At 40.1% G+C, this 14,328-nt stretch overlaps 1 protein-coding gene across 1 annotated transcript in view; it reads left to right on the top strand.

The window, feature by feature from the left end:
• TRPM6 (transient receptor potential cation channel subfamily M member 6) overlaps positions 1-14,328 on the top strand; it is a 94,527-nt gene that overhangs the window by 23,746 nt on the left and 56,453 nt on the right. Inside the window, exons 6-11 of the mRNA XM_075727092.1 lie at positions 741-865; positions 2,230-2,401; positions 3,656-3,830; positions 5,185-5,308; positions 8,739-8,811; positions 8,932-9,032. Coding sequence (XP_075583207.1) covers positions 741-865; positions 2,230-2,401; positions 3,656-3,830; positions 5,185-5,308; positions 8,739-8,811; positions 8,932-9,032 — 770 coding nt within the window. The remainder of the gene's footprint in view (positions 1-740; positions 866-2,229; positions 2,402-3,655; positions 3,831-5,184; positions 5,309-8,738; positions 8,812-8,931; positions 9,033-14,328) is intronic.

The following is a 14,328-nucleotide window of genomic DNA, read 5'->3' on the forward strand; positions in this document are numbered from 1 at the left end:
TAATTTGTGGTATTTTAGCACAAAATGAAGCTTTTTTTTAAGGAGCAATGCATAATTCAAAGAGTGACATCACATTCCTCTGCTATTGACAGGCATTCTGAGTATTTTTAATAATTCTTTTTATTAAAGAGCAAAGTATTCTGTGTATAATAAGAAACACTGATAGTAGATAACCAGAACTTATTTGCAGTAAATTTTATCTGCTTCATTAAAATATTTAGGTTCTGAAGACTGTGATTGGTGTTTTTGAAACAGTTTTCAAATCTAAATTTAACTTGTGTTTTATAATTAAGAAAGTTTTGAATTGTAATAATCCATTAATTAGCCTATTAGTAACTGAAACTCCCTGTAGACTACTCTCAAAAACTGAGAGGGTCAATAAGCCATGGAACTGAAATGGTTTTACTTCTTTAGCTTTTACTCAATCCGGTGACCTTACAGGAGAACTGTTCTGTGCGTTTATGTAAATAATAAAGTTTTTATGGCGGTAGAAAGCACCATTAGCAACATATATGAGTATTATTAATTACAAATATATGTTGAGTTTGAAGCATTGGTGCATTACGTCTAAGCCTTACAATTCCTGCAGTGCATGGCAAATATACGAGTGGGGTGGGATGGCTTGTTTCTGGTTAAAACTTAACCATAGAATGAACTAAATGATTGGAAACCCTTTCATTGGTATCCTGTAGCAGGTCTCTGAACGTAGAAATAAAATGATGATTTAATTATCTGTTTAGGAGTGTCCAGGCATGTGGGGGATGCGCTGAAAGGTCGTGCCTCACCACACCTGAGAAAGATCTGTGCTGTTGGGATTCCTCCATGGGGTATCATTGAGAACCAGAGGGATCTCATTGGAAAAGATGTGAGTTGGACACATTTTAATAACAAAAGCCTTCATGTTAAGGGGATGTTACAGCTTTCTTGCATACTTTATTTTCTGCTTGCTTCATTTCACTGGTTTGATATTTTTTCTCATAATAGAAGCTTAGATTTTGCTCAGCAGTAGAATTCTGTGGCATGTTGAGGCACTGTGTTTTGCTTTTTGTATGTAAATGAATAGTTTTAAAATATTTCTCTTCTTACAGGAAATTGCCATTCCTTTTTGAAATTTTGTAATTAATTAGGCAATTCTCTTGTGGTTGCAAATGATATTTTTCTATATTCATGTGATGCAGGATTAGCAGTCTGGTTAATGGTATACACAAATAGGCTATTAATATGCGTGATTTTTGTTCATAAACTAGAACTTTATGTAAGTGCCAATGTGAGGGCACAATCTACATAACTGTCTAAAAACACTTGACAAGTAAGGGGTGTTGTGGTTTAGCCCCAGCCACCAGCTAAGCACCACGCAGCCGCTCGCTCACTCCCCCTACCCCAATGGGATGGGAGAGAGAATCAGAGGAGTAGGAGTGAGAAACACTCCTGGGTTGAGATAAGAACAGTTTAATAATTGAAATAAAGTAAAATAGTAATGAAAATAATAACAACAATATAATAATGATAATAGTAATAATAATATACAAAGCAAGTGATGCACAATGCAATTGCTCACCACCCGCCGACCGATACCCAGACAGTTCCTGAGCAGCAATCGCTGCTCCCTGGCCAACTCCCCCCAGTTTATGTACTGAGCATGACATCATATGGTATGGAATAGCCCTTTGGTCAGTTTGGATCAACTATTCTGGCTGTGTCCCCTCCCAGTTTCTTGTGCACTTGGCAGAGCATGAGAAGCTGAAAAGTCCTTGACTAGCACAAGCAGTACTCAGCAACAACTAAAACATCAGCGTGTTATCAACATTCTTCTCCTACTAAATCCAAAACACAGCACTATGCCTGCTCCTAGGAAGAAAATCAACTCTATCCCAGCCGAAACCAGGACAGGGTAAATAATTCCTGATAAATGATAGCTCATATACATGTTTTGAATGGGAATACATCTGGGAAAAATATGCCATTGTGTTTCAACTGTTGCAAAGAAAGGCAGGTGGTGACTCTGCCTAAGGACTGAAAGCCTAATCAGAAATTTTTTCTGTGGTATTAATTGTGGTTTTGTTGCTGTTAAGAATCAAGTGAAAACCCATATTTGAGTAGAGCGGCAAAAAGCGTGATGGAGGCTTTCAGAAGATCTCAGTATGATGAAGAAATACGTGCAAGCAAGGCAACATAAATGGTGATATCTTACTGGTTTCTTTGAAGATCTTTTTATTTTGGTTTTCTTAGGTAGTTTGCCTGTACCAGACCATTGGTAATCCACTCAGCAAGCTAAGTACCCTCAACAGCATGCATTCTCATTTTCTAATGGCAGATGATGGGACAGTAGGCAAGTATGGGAATGAAATGACGCTCAGGAGGAATTTGGAGAAGTACATATCACTTCAAAAAATACACACAAGTGAGTACTGCTGTGGTCAGCTTTACGACAGAAAAACCTGTCTTTAAAGTTGTGGAGGTACTTGACGTTTCCTGTTAACATCTTGTACATCTTCATTTGCCATAGATTTCACTAAGGTTGAAAGTTATTAATTGCACATGTCTTGAACTCTGAAGATCATGAAAATGAAAAGGACAGCATTTTTATAAAGCATTATGCATTTGGCCTAACTCGCACTTTGGTTTCTCAGCTGTAGAGACATCTAAATGACTCAGATTATTTAGTGAGTATTGAGCATTTGCTCACTTCGCGGTTTTGCATGGTGTCTATATCAGCACTAGACAGTTTCCCAGCATTTTGCTAGCTGGAAAAAGTGTCAGATTCAGTGGAATTTGAATCCTTCTTCCCCCGTTCATTGCTTTTATCCTCATCACTCTTCTGTGTTGCAAGCCTGTGACATCCTCAGGTACAGAAACAAAGACTGGTTGCGAAAGGAATACCTTCAGTCAATGTTTGTTTGTCAGATTGTGTAACTTTCATTGCTTGTCTGTACAGTAATTTCTTTTCATGCACTAGATTGTATAAATTATTTGCGGAAGTTCACTCTTACCTAGTGATTTAAATCTTGATGTATGTTAAAAAGACATTAACAGAGTTATGGTGTTGAATCCTTGTTTCCTTTATCTGCTCACATTATAGTATTTACAAACTTAGAAACTTACCCAATTTTTAATGTGTTCATATTTAGAGCTTCTTACTCAGCCTCTTATATCATCTCTTACTATGAGTTTTTGCAAGTCAGACTTTCTGTTGGTTTTCCATTTCTATTGGATTTTATTTGAAATTTATTTCTGATTGTTAAAAACCCCATCCTGCTACTGTTAAACTTGCGAAAGGCTGTAAAGAAGTGCCTGATTACTTTTCTACGTGTTTAGGTAAACAAATGGATATTGGCGACATTTCAAATGCTGTCTATGTCCTTGCATGGGAGAGATATCATAAAAGGCAGAAGGATATTCTGAAGGATGTTTTTTCTTTCCGACGCTAGGGCTGCTTACAATTTTATCAGGAGGTTTTCATGGTCTTTATGATGTGGTTGCAGAAGTTCTGTGAAAGTCTTAAAAAGTGCAAGTCAAATTAGAGATGGTGAAGGCATGATTTCCTCTCCATTGAATCATGTATGAGACTCCGTCATGAGTATTTATTTACCAGATGTTCTGATTTTTTTGTGTGACTGAGACCTGTTTGTAACTGGTTAGGTGTGTTTTGAAACAGGAATGGGCCAAGGTGTACCCGTAGTGGGGTTGGTGGTGGAAGGAGGCCCCAATGTGATCCTAATGGTGTGGGAGTACATGAGGGCCAGCCCAGCTGTCCCCGTGGTGGTCTATGAGGGCACTGGCAGAGCTGCAGATATCCTGGCTTTTACCCACAAACACATGGGTGATACAGGGTGAGTAGTGGCATAATGCTCCTCCTGCTTGGTCTGTCGTATTGGGAGGGACCTGAAAATGCTTGTCTCAAAACTGCTGGGATAATTTCTAATGCTTCTAGTAATGATCCCACCATGGTATTTTGCTGGCTTTTCCTTCTGTGAAGAGAGAGCAGAGTTTCCTCCTTCCTCAAACTAGAGCTGAAAGAATTATTCTGCCAAATTTACTAAGACTTTTTTGAAGAGGAAAAAGAAACTGCATCTAGCTATTTTGAGTTATTACAATGTTTCTCACCTTTGGCAAGGGACACTGCCGGGTGACCCCACAGTGCCTGCTTGGGTTTTGACTCAATCCTTTCTCCTGCCATCAGTATTTTGTAAGTGGGCTTGGATTTGGGTTGCACAAAGCTTTTGAGACTCGGGCTGGAGTTGGTTGCTGTAGGAGCCTCAGGCTGGGGTAGAGGGTAGAGAAGAACTAAGGTTCCTTGGCTTTGTGGTAACCCAGTGGTAACGCAGATTTTTCATCCTTGTCTAGCTGTAACTCTTTCCTGTCGCCTGCAGTGCAGCCTCAGCTGCAGACTCTATTAAACCTACCTTGATGAAATTTTTACATACAAAATGGAAATAAATATGTATTTATTTTTGTATAGCCAATTAATATTTTTGTGAAAGTTTTTCAAAGTCAAAAGGGCTTTGTAAATTAAAAAATCAAATTTTAAAAAGGTGGTCTGGGTTCATTCCAATTAAGAAAATGAAGAATTTAATAAAATTTATATCCTAATTGTTAATTTTTTTTCCTAGATATTCTTTTGTGGGGGTGGTATTTTTCCGTAGTGTGTTGTATTGAGAACTTTTTTCTTCACTTGCTTTTTCTTCCATATTTTTGATCTTTAAAAAAAAATCCTGCCATTTCAAAAGAAAAGGAAAATATGGACAAAAGAGTTAATGGAAAGATAAATGAGGGGAAAAAAGATGGGAGATGTATGAAGCCTAATGAGCAAATAATCAGGAATTTAGTTTTAACCCTATATGATTATTGAAAGAAAGAAAAAGTTTTCTGAACTTGTAGTGATTTTTAGCTCTATATTCACAGCCAGTTTTTTGAAAATTGTTAACTTTTTCCTTTCTTCTATTTCCAATACTATATATGTAAGGTCAAAACTAATGCCTGTGTGAATAATAATTTATGTTATTGGATGCCTTTGCTTTGTTTTGTTGAAAGAAGGCAGGAATAAGTCAACAGAGAAGCAGAAATAAAAGAGATTTCTTGAATGTTTCTGCTTAGCACAAGTTTTGTCTTTTGCTGAGGTGTCATTTGGGCTGGTAACAAGTATCTGAAAATACACATACTCTTGCTTGTGTATCTGTTTTTCAGGGAGCTGCGCCCTCAAGTGAAGGAGGAGGTCTTGGTGATGATTCAAAACACATTTAGCTTGGGACAGAAACAGTCCAGTCATCTATTTCACATTTTGATGGAATGCATGGAGCACAGACAGTCTGTGAGTGGGGTTCATGCTGCAAGTTTAGGATGTCTTCATTTGGTGTTATACTTTTTGCACTTTCTGTGGTGGGTTGGCATGGGCACAGCAGTTGCAGAAGTAATGGTGGTAGCTCTAATGTAAAGATAACACAAAGGTGTCAGTGCTAATTTATATATTGGGTAGCTCCACAGAGCCTGTTTAGGTAACTTCTCAAGTCTCAGTGGTTGCTTGTGAAATGACAGCCTTTCTCATTTTAGTGAAAGGCCAGACATCTTCGTTTTCGCAGGAAAGATCAAGTAATTCCTACTTTTTTTCTTCTCTAGTAGTCTCTTATTTGTGATTTAGAAATGCTTCCATCCATTCTTCTACTCACAGGATTGTGCTAGAACTTGCCTCTGAGTATTGAAATGTACTTTCCAAACCTGTTGGTATGTTTAGCGGCACACGTGCTCATTTGCGAGTAGAATCATAGAGTCATAGAATTATTTGGGTTGGAAGGGACCTTGAAGACCATCTAGTTCCAACCCACCTGCCATGGGCCAGGATACCTTTCACTAGGTCAGGTTGCTCAAAGCCCCGTCCAATCTGGCCTTGAACACTTCCAGGGATAGGGCATCCACAACTTCTCTGGGAAACCTGTTCCAGTGCCTCACCACCCTCACAGTAAAGAATTTCTTCCTAGTATCTAATCTAAATCTACCCTCTTTCAGTTTAAAAGCATTACCCCTTGTGCTGTCACTACAATCCCTGATAAAGGGTCCCTCCTCATCTTTCCTGTAGGCCCCTGTCAAGTACTGGAAGGCTGCTCCAAGGTCTCCCTGGAGCCTTCTCTTCTTCAGGCTGAACAACCCCAGCACTCTCAGCCTGTCCTCACAGGGAAAGTGCTCCAGCCCCCTAATCATCTTTGTGGCACTTCTCTGGACCCACTCAAGCAGGTCCATGTCTTTCTTATCCTGGGGCCCCCAGAACTGAAGACGGTACTTCAGGTTGTGTCTCACGAGAGTGGACTAGAGGGGGAGAATCACCCCCCTCGACCTGCTGGCCACACTTCTTTTGATGCAGCCCAGGATAAAATTGGCTTTCTGGGCTGTGAGTGCACATTGCTGGCTTATAGAATCATAGAATTGTTTAGGCTGGAAAAGACCTTTAAGATCATCCAGACCATGTCCCAAAGTGCCACGTCTACCTGCTTTTTGAACACTTCCAGGGATGGTGACTCCACCACCTCTCTGGGCAGCCTGTTCCAATACTTGACCATCCTTTCCATAAGGAAATTTTTCCTAATTTCCAACCTAAACCTCCCCTGACGCAGCTTAAGCCATTTCCTCTCGTCCTATCGCTAACTACTTGGGAGAAGAGCCCAGCACCCACCTCACTACAACCTCCTTTCAGGTAGTTGTAGAGAGCGATAAGGTCTCCCCTCAGCCTCCTCTTCTCCAGGCTAAACACCCCCACTTCCCTCAGCCGCTCCTCATAAGGCCTGTGCTCCAGACCCTTCACCAGCTTTGTTGCCCTTCTCTGGACACGCTCCAGCACCTCAATGTCTTTCTTGTATTGAGGGGCCCAAAACTGGACACAGTATTCCAGGTGCGGCCTCACCAGCGCCGAGTACAGGGGAACACTCACCTCCCTGCTCCTGCTGGCCACACCATTCCTGATCCAAGCCAGGATGCTGTTGGCCTTCTTGGCCACCTGGGCACACTGCTGCCTGATGTTCAGCCGGCTGTCAACCAGCACCCCCAGGTCCTTTTCAGCCAGGCAGCTTTCCAGCCACTCTTCCCCAAGCCTGTAGCGTTGCATGGGGTTGTTGTGACTCAAGTGCAGGACCCAGCACTTGGCCTTGTTGAACCTTATACAGTTGGCCTCGGCCCATCAATCCAGCCTGTCCAGGTCCCTCTGCAGGGCCATCCTACCCTCGAGCAGATCAACACTCCCACCCAGTTTGGCGTCATCTGCAAACTTACTGAGGGCACGCTCAATCCCCTCATCCAGATCGTTGATAAAGATATTAAATAAGACTGGCCCCAAAACAGAGCCCTGGGGAACACCGCTCGTGACTGGCTGCCAACTGGACTTAACTCCATTCACCACTACTCTCTGGGCTCAGCTACGCAACCAGTTTTTTACCTAGCAAGGAGTACGCCCGCCCAAGCCATGAGCCGCCAGCTTCCTAAGGAGAATGCTATGGGAGACTGTGTCAAAGGCTTTGCTGAAGTCCAGTTTTGCATCCACCAATACCCCCAAGTCCTTCTCTGCAGGTTTGCTCTCACTCCATTGCCTGGCCTGTATTGGGATTTGGGATTGCTCTGACCCAGGTGCAGGACCTTGCACTTGGCCTTGTTGATCTTCATGTGGTTCACACAGGCCCACCTCTCTAGCTTGTCAACGTCCCTTCAGATGGCGTCCCTTCCTTCTAGAGTATCAACTGCACCACTCAGCTTGGTGTCATCTGCGAACTTGCTGAGGGTGCACTCAGTCCCACTGTCCATGTCCCCAGCAAAGATGTTAAATAATCCTGGTCCCAGTAGGGACCTGAGGGACACGACTCAGCATTGGTCCCAGACATTGAGCCATTGACAGCAACTCTTTGAGTGTGACCATCCAGCCAATTCCTTACTCACTAAGTGGTTCACCCATCAAATCCATGTCTCTCCATTTTAGAGACAAGGATATTTTGCAAGACAGTATCAAATGCTTTGCACAAGTTCAGGTAGATGACATCAGTCGCTCTTCCCTTATCCACCAATGCTGTAACCCTGTCACAGAAGGCCACCAAATTTGTCAGGCACAATTTGCCCTTAGTGAAGCCATGTTGGCTGTCACCAATCACCTCTCTGTTTTCCATGTGCCTTAGCATAGTTTCCAGGAGGACCTGCTCCATGATCTTGCCACGCACAGAGGTGAGACTGACCAGCCTGTAGGTCCCTGGATCTTCCTTTTTGGCCTTTTTAAAAATGGGGGTTATGTTTCCCCTTTTCCAGTCACTGGGAACTTCACCAGTCTGCCACGATGCTTCAAATATGATGGAGTACCACATATGTGTTATGGGAGTAATTACAATTGTAGAAATGATCACTAAAATGGAAACTACCCGATATGTCTTTATTATTTTTTGTTTTACTTTACTTGAGGATCTGTTTTCTAGCTGAAAACTGAGTAGATATCAACGATGTTGCATTTTTACATTTCTCAGCTTTAAAGGCTAATCAAAAGGAAATAGGCTCATGTTATTATGCAGTAGGTTGATGCCAGTTTGCCCGGGATACCATTGCACTAAAAAGTAAAATGGTACATCTTCTGTCTGAAACAAAGGAAAATCATGTCTGGGCCTTTGCCATTGTTTGTGTTGAAATGTGTATGATTTAATCTACCACAGCCCTTACCAAGAAGAAATAGCTACAGACTTCTCTGCCTCACCTCAAATAGTATACTTCTGCAATTCTAACAGATAACCATATTTGATGCGGAGTCAGAAGATCAGCAGGACATTGATTTGGCAATTCTGACTGCACTCTTGAAAGGTACGTATCTAAAAATATGACCAGTTTTCATCTGACTTACAGTCCCATTGGCTGACCTTTTCAAAGCAAAGGAGTAACAACAATGTGTGAAAACTGCTAGGTCCTTTGCTCATTTCCTAGGTGCAAATATGTCTGCTTCAGATCAGCTAGATTTGGCGTTGGCCTGGAACCGCCTAGATATTGCCAAGAAACACATACTGGTTTATGGACAACACTGGAAGGTACTACTATCTTTTAATTTTCACAGTGGCTTTAAGCTTCATTATGATGATTAATTTTTCATGATTTGCATTTGTCAGGCTTTAATTAATGAATAGTTTGATGCTTGGAGTCAGTCTTCTGGAGTAACCGTCTTTGATTTTGGAGAGGCATTCTTAAAATTGCAAAGTATTCAACTGCAGACTGCGTCAGATGAAAAATCAAACACATTTATTTCCCCAGAGAAGAGTTAATATCTAAAATTCCTGTAGTTTTTGCTGCTAGCTTTTCCAAATAGTTTCAGTGGTCCTTCTGGATATGTATTCCTCAAGCCTCTGTTGGCAATCATTGGTGGTCAAGGATATTTCATTGTAGCTCAGAGTACTCCAAAGGAGTAATCTCTGATGGAGTGTTGCCTCTATTTCCCTAACTCTAGACAGAAATACAGAAATCATGGTCCCTTTACCAGGTAAAAAAAAGGTAGAATTAACTATGGTAGCATGGCATCATGGCATTATTTCAGATATTGTTTCTTAGGGACAGCTGCAATCAAGGCAAGCCACGATTTAGACCTACATTAATTATATGCATATGAAAGAACATACAGTAGCAATTGAATCAGTCCTATAAATTACGTTTTTCAAGTTTTCACATGTAATCTGGTATTTAAGTGTAACCCTCCCTAAGTGAGTTTTTATGTACATAATACGATTTTTATAGATGATAAGTATAAAGCTGTATCTGCCTCAACACATGCTATTCCCATTTGTTATAAGAGTAAATATTTTCTTCAAGGAATTGTATCTGATGCTCACAGAAGTACTTGTTAAGTTTTCCCTTCTGAGAATTGCAAGGTTGATTTTTCCAGTCCCGGGTGCCTTTTCTTCTTTCCAATGTAAATTTTGGAAAAGCGACAGTGGGTATATTTTTTTTGAGTGACCGTAGCTGGTTGTTTGACACAACAAAGGAGCTGAATGTATTGATCACTAGTCCGTATTTTCCTGTGGTGTATAAGGCTGAATACATGGAGGACTATGCCTGAGTTGCCTACAATTGGGCATCCATGAATTAAAGGATTTTTTTTGTTGTTGTTACCTCTTTGGGCTCAGTTCACTATCTGTGGAGATGATCACGTCGTGTTCTTGCACAAAACCTGGTAAAAATAAATAGTGTTGAGTGCCTGAAAGGCAAGAAGGAAATTGCCTGTTTCATTTTCAGGATTTGAACAGTGTGTGAATAATAAGGGATGTGCGAAGCCTGGAACAATAAAGTTAGAACAAAATGTTGAATAGGTCCCTGCTAAGAAAGCATCATTCACTCTGTGAACTGAGTTAGACTAAGCCCTCTGGGGAAACATAGTATATGATTGAGCAATGAATAATTGTACCATCTGATAACTTTTGACCATTTGACTGCATAACCTTAACAGTGTTTCTGTCCAACAGACTTTCGTTTTTATGGAATATGGAGATTTGCATATACACAATGTTATGTGCATATTTTTGCCTCTATTTTTTTACAATACATTGTTATGTTTTGAATCTGTGAAGAAAATGTATTTTTCCCAGTGTCTTCTTTCATTATTTTAGAGCATGTACTTTTTAAATTTGTGTTTATTTAGTTTTTTGCCTTCAACAACTCCGCTGTGAACTGTTGATAAACTTTATTGAAGCACATCTGTGTAAGATATTAAAGAAAGGGGGACACCATCTATCTTACTGCTTGAAATTCTATACTGTTGAAGTAAGAGAGAAGCATTATGCTTTTGCCATTTTTATCACTGAAGATATATGTTGGCAAGGCCTGTGAGTCTGCATCATTCCTTTGTGTTTACATGAGAACTGTGGCAGGTGAAACTTGCTTTGACTGGTGAATTAGTATAAATGATATAATAATAGAATCATAGAACCATAGAATAGAATCACAGAATCATTTAGGTTGGAAAAGACCCTAGAGATCATAAAAAAAAGATCATTGAATCCAACTGTAAACCTCACACTGCCAAGCCCACCGCTAAACCATGTCCCTAAGTGCCACATCTACACATCCTTTAAATACCTCCAGGGATGGTGACTCAACCACTTCCCTGGGCAGCCTTTCAGCTAGTTAGAATCAAAGAATCATAGAATCGTTTACATTGGAAAAGACCTTATTGCTCTCTACAACTTCCTTGTATCAGAAGCTGTGAAGCGTCTATAGCACCAGTCTTATGAGGAGCGGCTGAGGGAACTGGGGTTGTTTAGCTTAGAGAAAAGGAGGCTGAGGGGAGACCTTGTCGCTCTCTACAACTGCCTGAAAGGAGGTTGTAGAGAGGTGGTTGTTGGTCTCTTCTCCCAGGTAACAAGTGATAGGACGAGAGGAAGTGGCCTCAGGTTGTACCAGGGGAAGTTTAGATTGGCTATTAGGAAAAATTTCTTCACCGAAAGGGTTGTCAAGCATTGGAACAGGCTGCCCAGGGAAGCGGTTGAGTGACCATCCCTGGAGGTATTTAAAGGACGTGTAGATGTGGCACTTAGGGACATGGTTTAGTGGTGGACTCGGTGGTATGAGGTTTACGGTTGGACTCAATGATCTTAAAGGTCTTTTCCAACCTAAATTATTCTGTGATTCTATGTGTATGGGAAATAACGAATAACATTTTCCTAGTCCCCACCACTTTGACACAGAAGAATTTAGAGAACAATTGCATAGTCCCTCCCCTTCACTCTTGGTTTTCCCAATGTGATTATCTGTTAAGTTTTTCCATATTTCTGGCAATCTTTTCTGCTCTTTTGTGTATTTTTTTCAGGTCTTAAAGCCATCTTTTGGGATAGGCAGACCAGCACTGTACCCAGTATTCAAGATATGGGGTTCTTCACTGAGATATTTAGTGAAATACTAATATTTTATACATTATTCTGTATTCTTCTAAGTATAAACCCTTATAGTCTGTATGCCTTTTTTACTTGTTTCCAACTTATATCCAACTTACATTCATGCTTTCAGAAGATATGTCCACTAACATTTTTTCTGAGTTGATTTCAAGACTGATGTGCAGGTAGGGTTGTTTCCCAAATGCACATTATTTCACATTTACCAATATTGAATTTCACCTGCTTTTTGGCTGGTTAGCTGGTATTATGAGATTTTTCTGTACCTCCTCCTATTTGGTTTTATTATGAAGAGTATTTTTGTATCATCAGCAAGTATTGTCAAGTCAGTATTCAATATGTGGGATATTCTTGGTCTCCCACCACTGTTAAAAATCTTTTTCCCTACCATTTGATCAGTTATTAAACAATTGGAGGACCTTTTGGCTTGTGACAAATTTAATTTGTTTAGAAGCCCTTCAAGAAAGCCATCATCAAGTCTTTTGTGGGTATACAAACATACGGTATCAATCGGACAGCCTTACAATCATTGTCCCTGCCAAAATTCTGGTAGAGTTCTGATTTCCTTCTACAACATAACTGCCTTGTTTCCTCTTACTCTGTTTGCTATTATTGATATTCCTTATTGTAGTTTCGTTATATTTGGCCTTACAAAATTCTAACTGTATTGATATGCCATACTTTGACAACTTGTATACTCCTTTTCCTTTTTTAAAAAATTGGCATATTTTCTACTGTCTTCCATTCTGCTCTTAGAGGGGCTGATTTTAGCTGTACTTCAGTTCCCTGGGAACTCTTAGGTGAATACCACCTGGTCCTGACAATTTGCTACCACTTTGCGGATGAATTCTATAATCTTTTCTACTGACACTTCAATTTGACACAGTTCTTCAGATTTGTCTGCCATAAAGAACAGCTTTGATGTAGGACCTTTCCTAACATGTTCTGTGGTGAGCAGTGAAGCAATGAATTAATTTACCATTTCTGCAATAGCCTTATTTCTTTGCATGTTTCTTTTATACCTTGATCATCCTCCGGCCTTACAGATTCACTGGCAGTCCCCCTACTCCCACTCATCTGCTTCTGATATGTCTGAAAAAGATCTATGTACCTGTTCATGTCTATTTCAGTGTAATTGTTCATTTTGAATGAAAAGTCATTGTCAAATAATGAGTATGTTCTCCCCTTCAAGTAAGATGTAAAGAGCTCGTAATAAACAAGCCTTACATCTCTTGCAGCTTCTCCAAGCAAAAATAGAATGATATATATTCCTGAAAGTTTTTCTGTCGACTAAGCAGGAAAGAAATCTTAAATGACAATATTTTCTTTATGCATTGTAAAGAAGAAAAAAAAGAAAAAAAAATGCACAAGCACAGTTTTAAAGTTTGCTTTTGACTTAGTGGCTTTCTTAATTAAAGAGGAGTACACCTTCATCTGTCAGGGTTGGCCAGACCTGTAATTGTCAGGGTCTACAGTTTGTGCATGGTTATTGTGGTTGTGTGTCCAAATTTTGAATTAGATATTTAAGCAGCAATTTTTAGGTGATTGTCCATGAAGTCTTAGTATTAAGGAAACATGCACAATTATGCACAGATTGTGGCCATTTTTTTTAGAACACTGGTCCTAAAAGTTCAGAAGGTGAAGATTGTAACCAGCTGTAACAATGTTTCTGCTTAAATGTCATCTCCCTCTCAAATGGACTTTACAACAAAGAATGTCATTGTAGTAGTTACCACGGCTGTCTAAACCTCTTTAGACACACTGCCAGTGCAAGGAATGACTGCTTGAGGAAATTTAATACAAGAACGGTCACTTTGAGATATTTCAGGAAGAAACACCAATAAGTCAGGAACAGTGCATAAGTTTCTTTTCACATGTGAGAATTCTGTAACATTTATTGGTCATCTTTTAATATCACTTCTGCCAAACATGGAAAGGGCTAACTTCTGTGCCAAGTTAGCACTAGCACCTACCCCATTTGTGTCCCAGCATCCTAATTCTGCTCACCCCACTGCATTTTTTGTGCATACAGGTTCTGTAGAAATTCTTTATATGGATTTATATGAACCTCATATGTCCAACTCCTTTGCTATTTTGCATGTAGAAATCCTGCTGAGCTCTGTGCAAGTGCCATGAGTAGTGTGCTTTCTCTGTTTGGACACTGTTGTAGGTAGAGCTCTGCTTCGTGGTGTCTTTGAGAGAGTTTATCGTAACGCAGATTCTCTCTCATATTTGAAAAGAAGTCTGCTTTAAAGAAGTTCAAGTTCTATAGAGAGATCTTGAAATACAGTACCTTGAAATGGCTTTTGTTATATGTCAAAAAAGAAAGGCTTCCCTCCACCCCCTGCATTATCATACATTAGCTTCTGAAGTGAATTAAAGAGTAGGGAATGTATTATCAGAGTCTGGTTGTAAAGTTAGATTTGTAAAAGTCTCTACAGACATTGGG

The sequence above is a fragment of the Pelecanus crispus genome, chromosome Z (assembly GCF_030463565.1).
Source record: "Pelecanus crispus isolate bPelCri1 chromosome Z, bPelCri1.pri, whole genome shotgun sequence".
Lineage (NCBI taxonomy): Eukaryota > Metazoa > Chordata > Aves > Pelecaniformes > Pelecanidae > Pelecanus > Pelecanus crispus.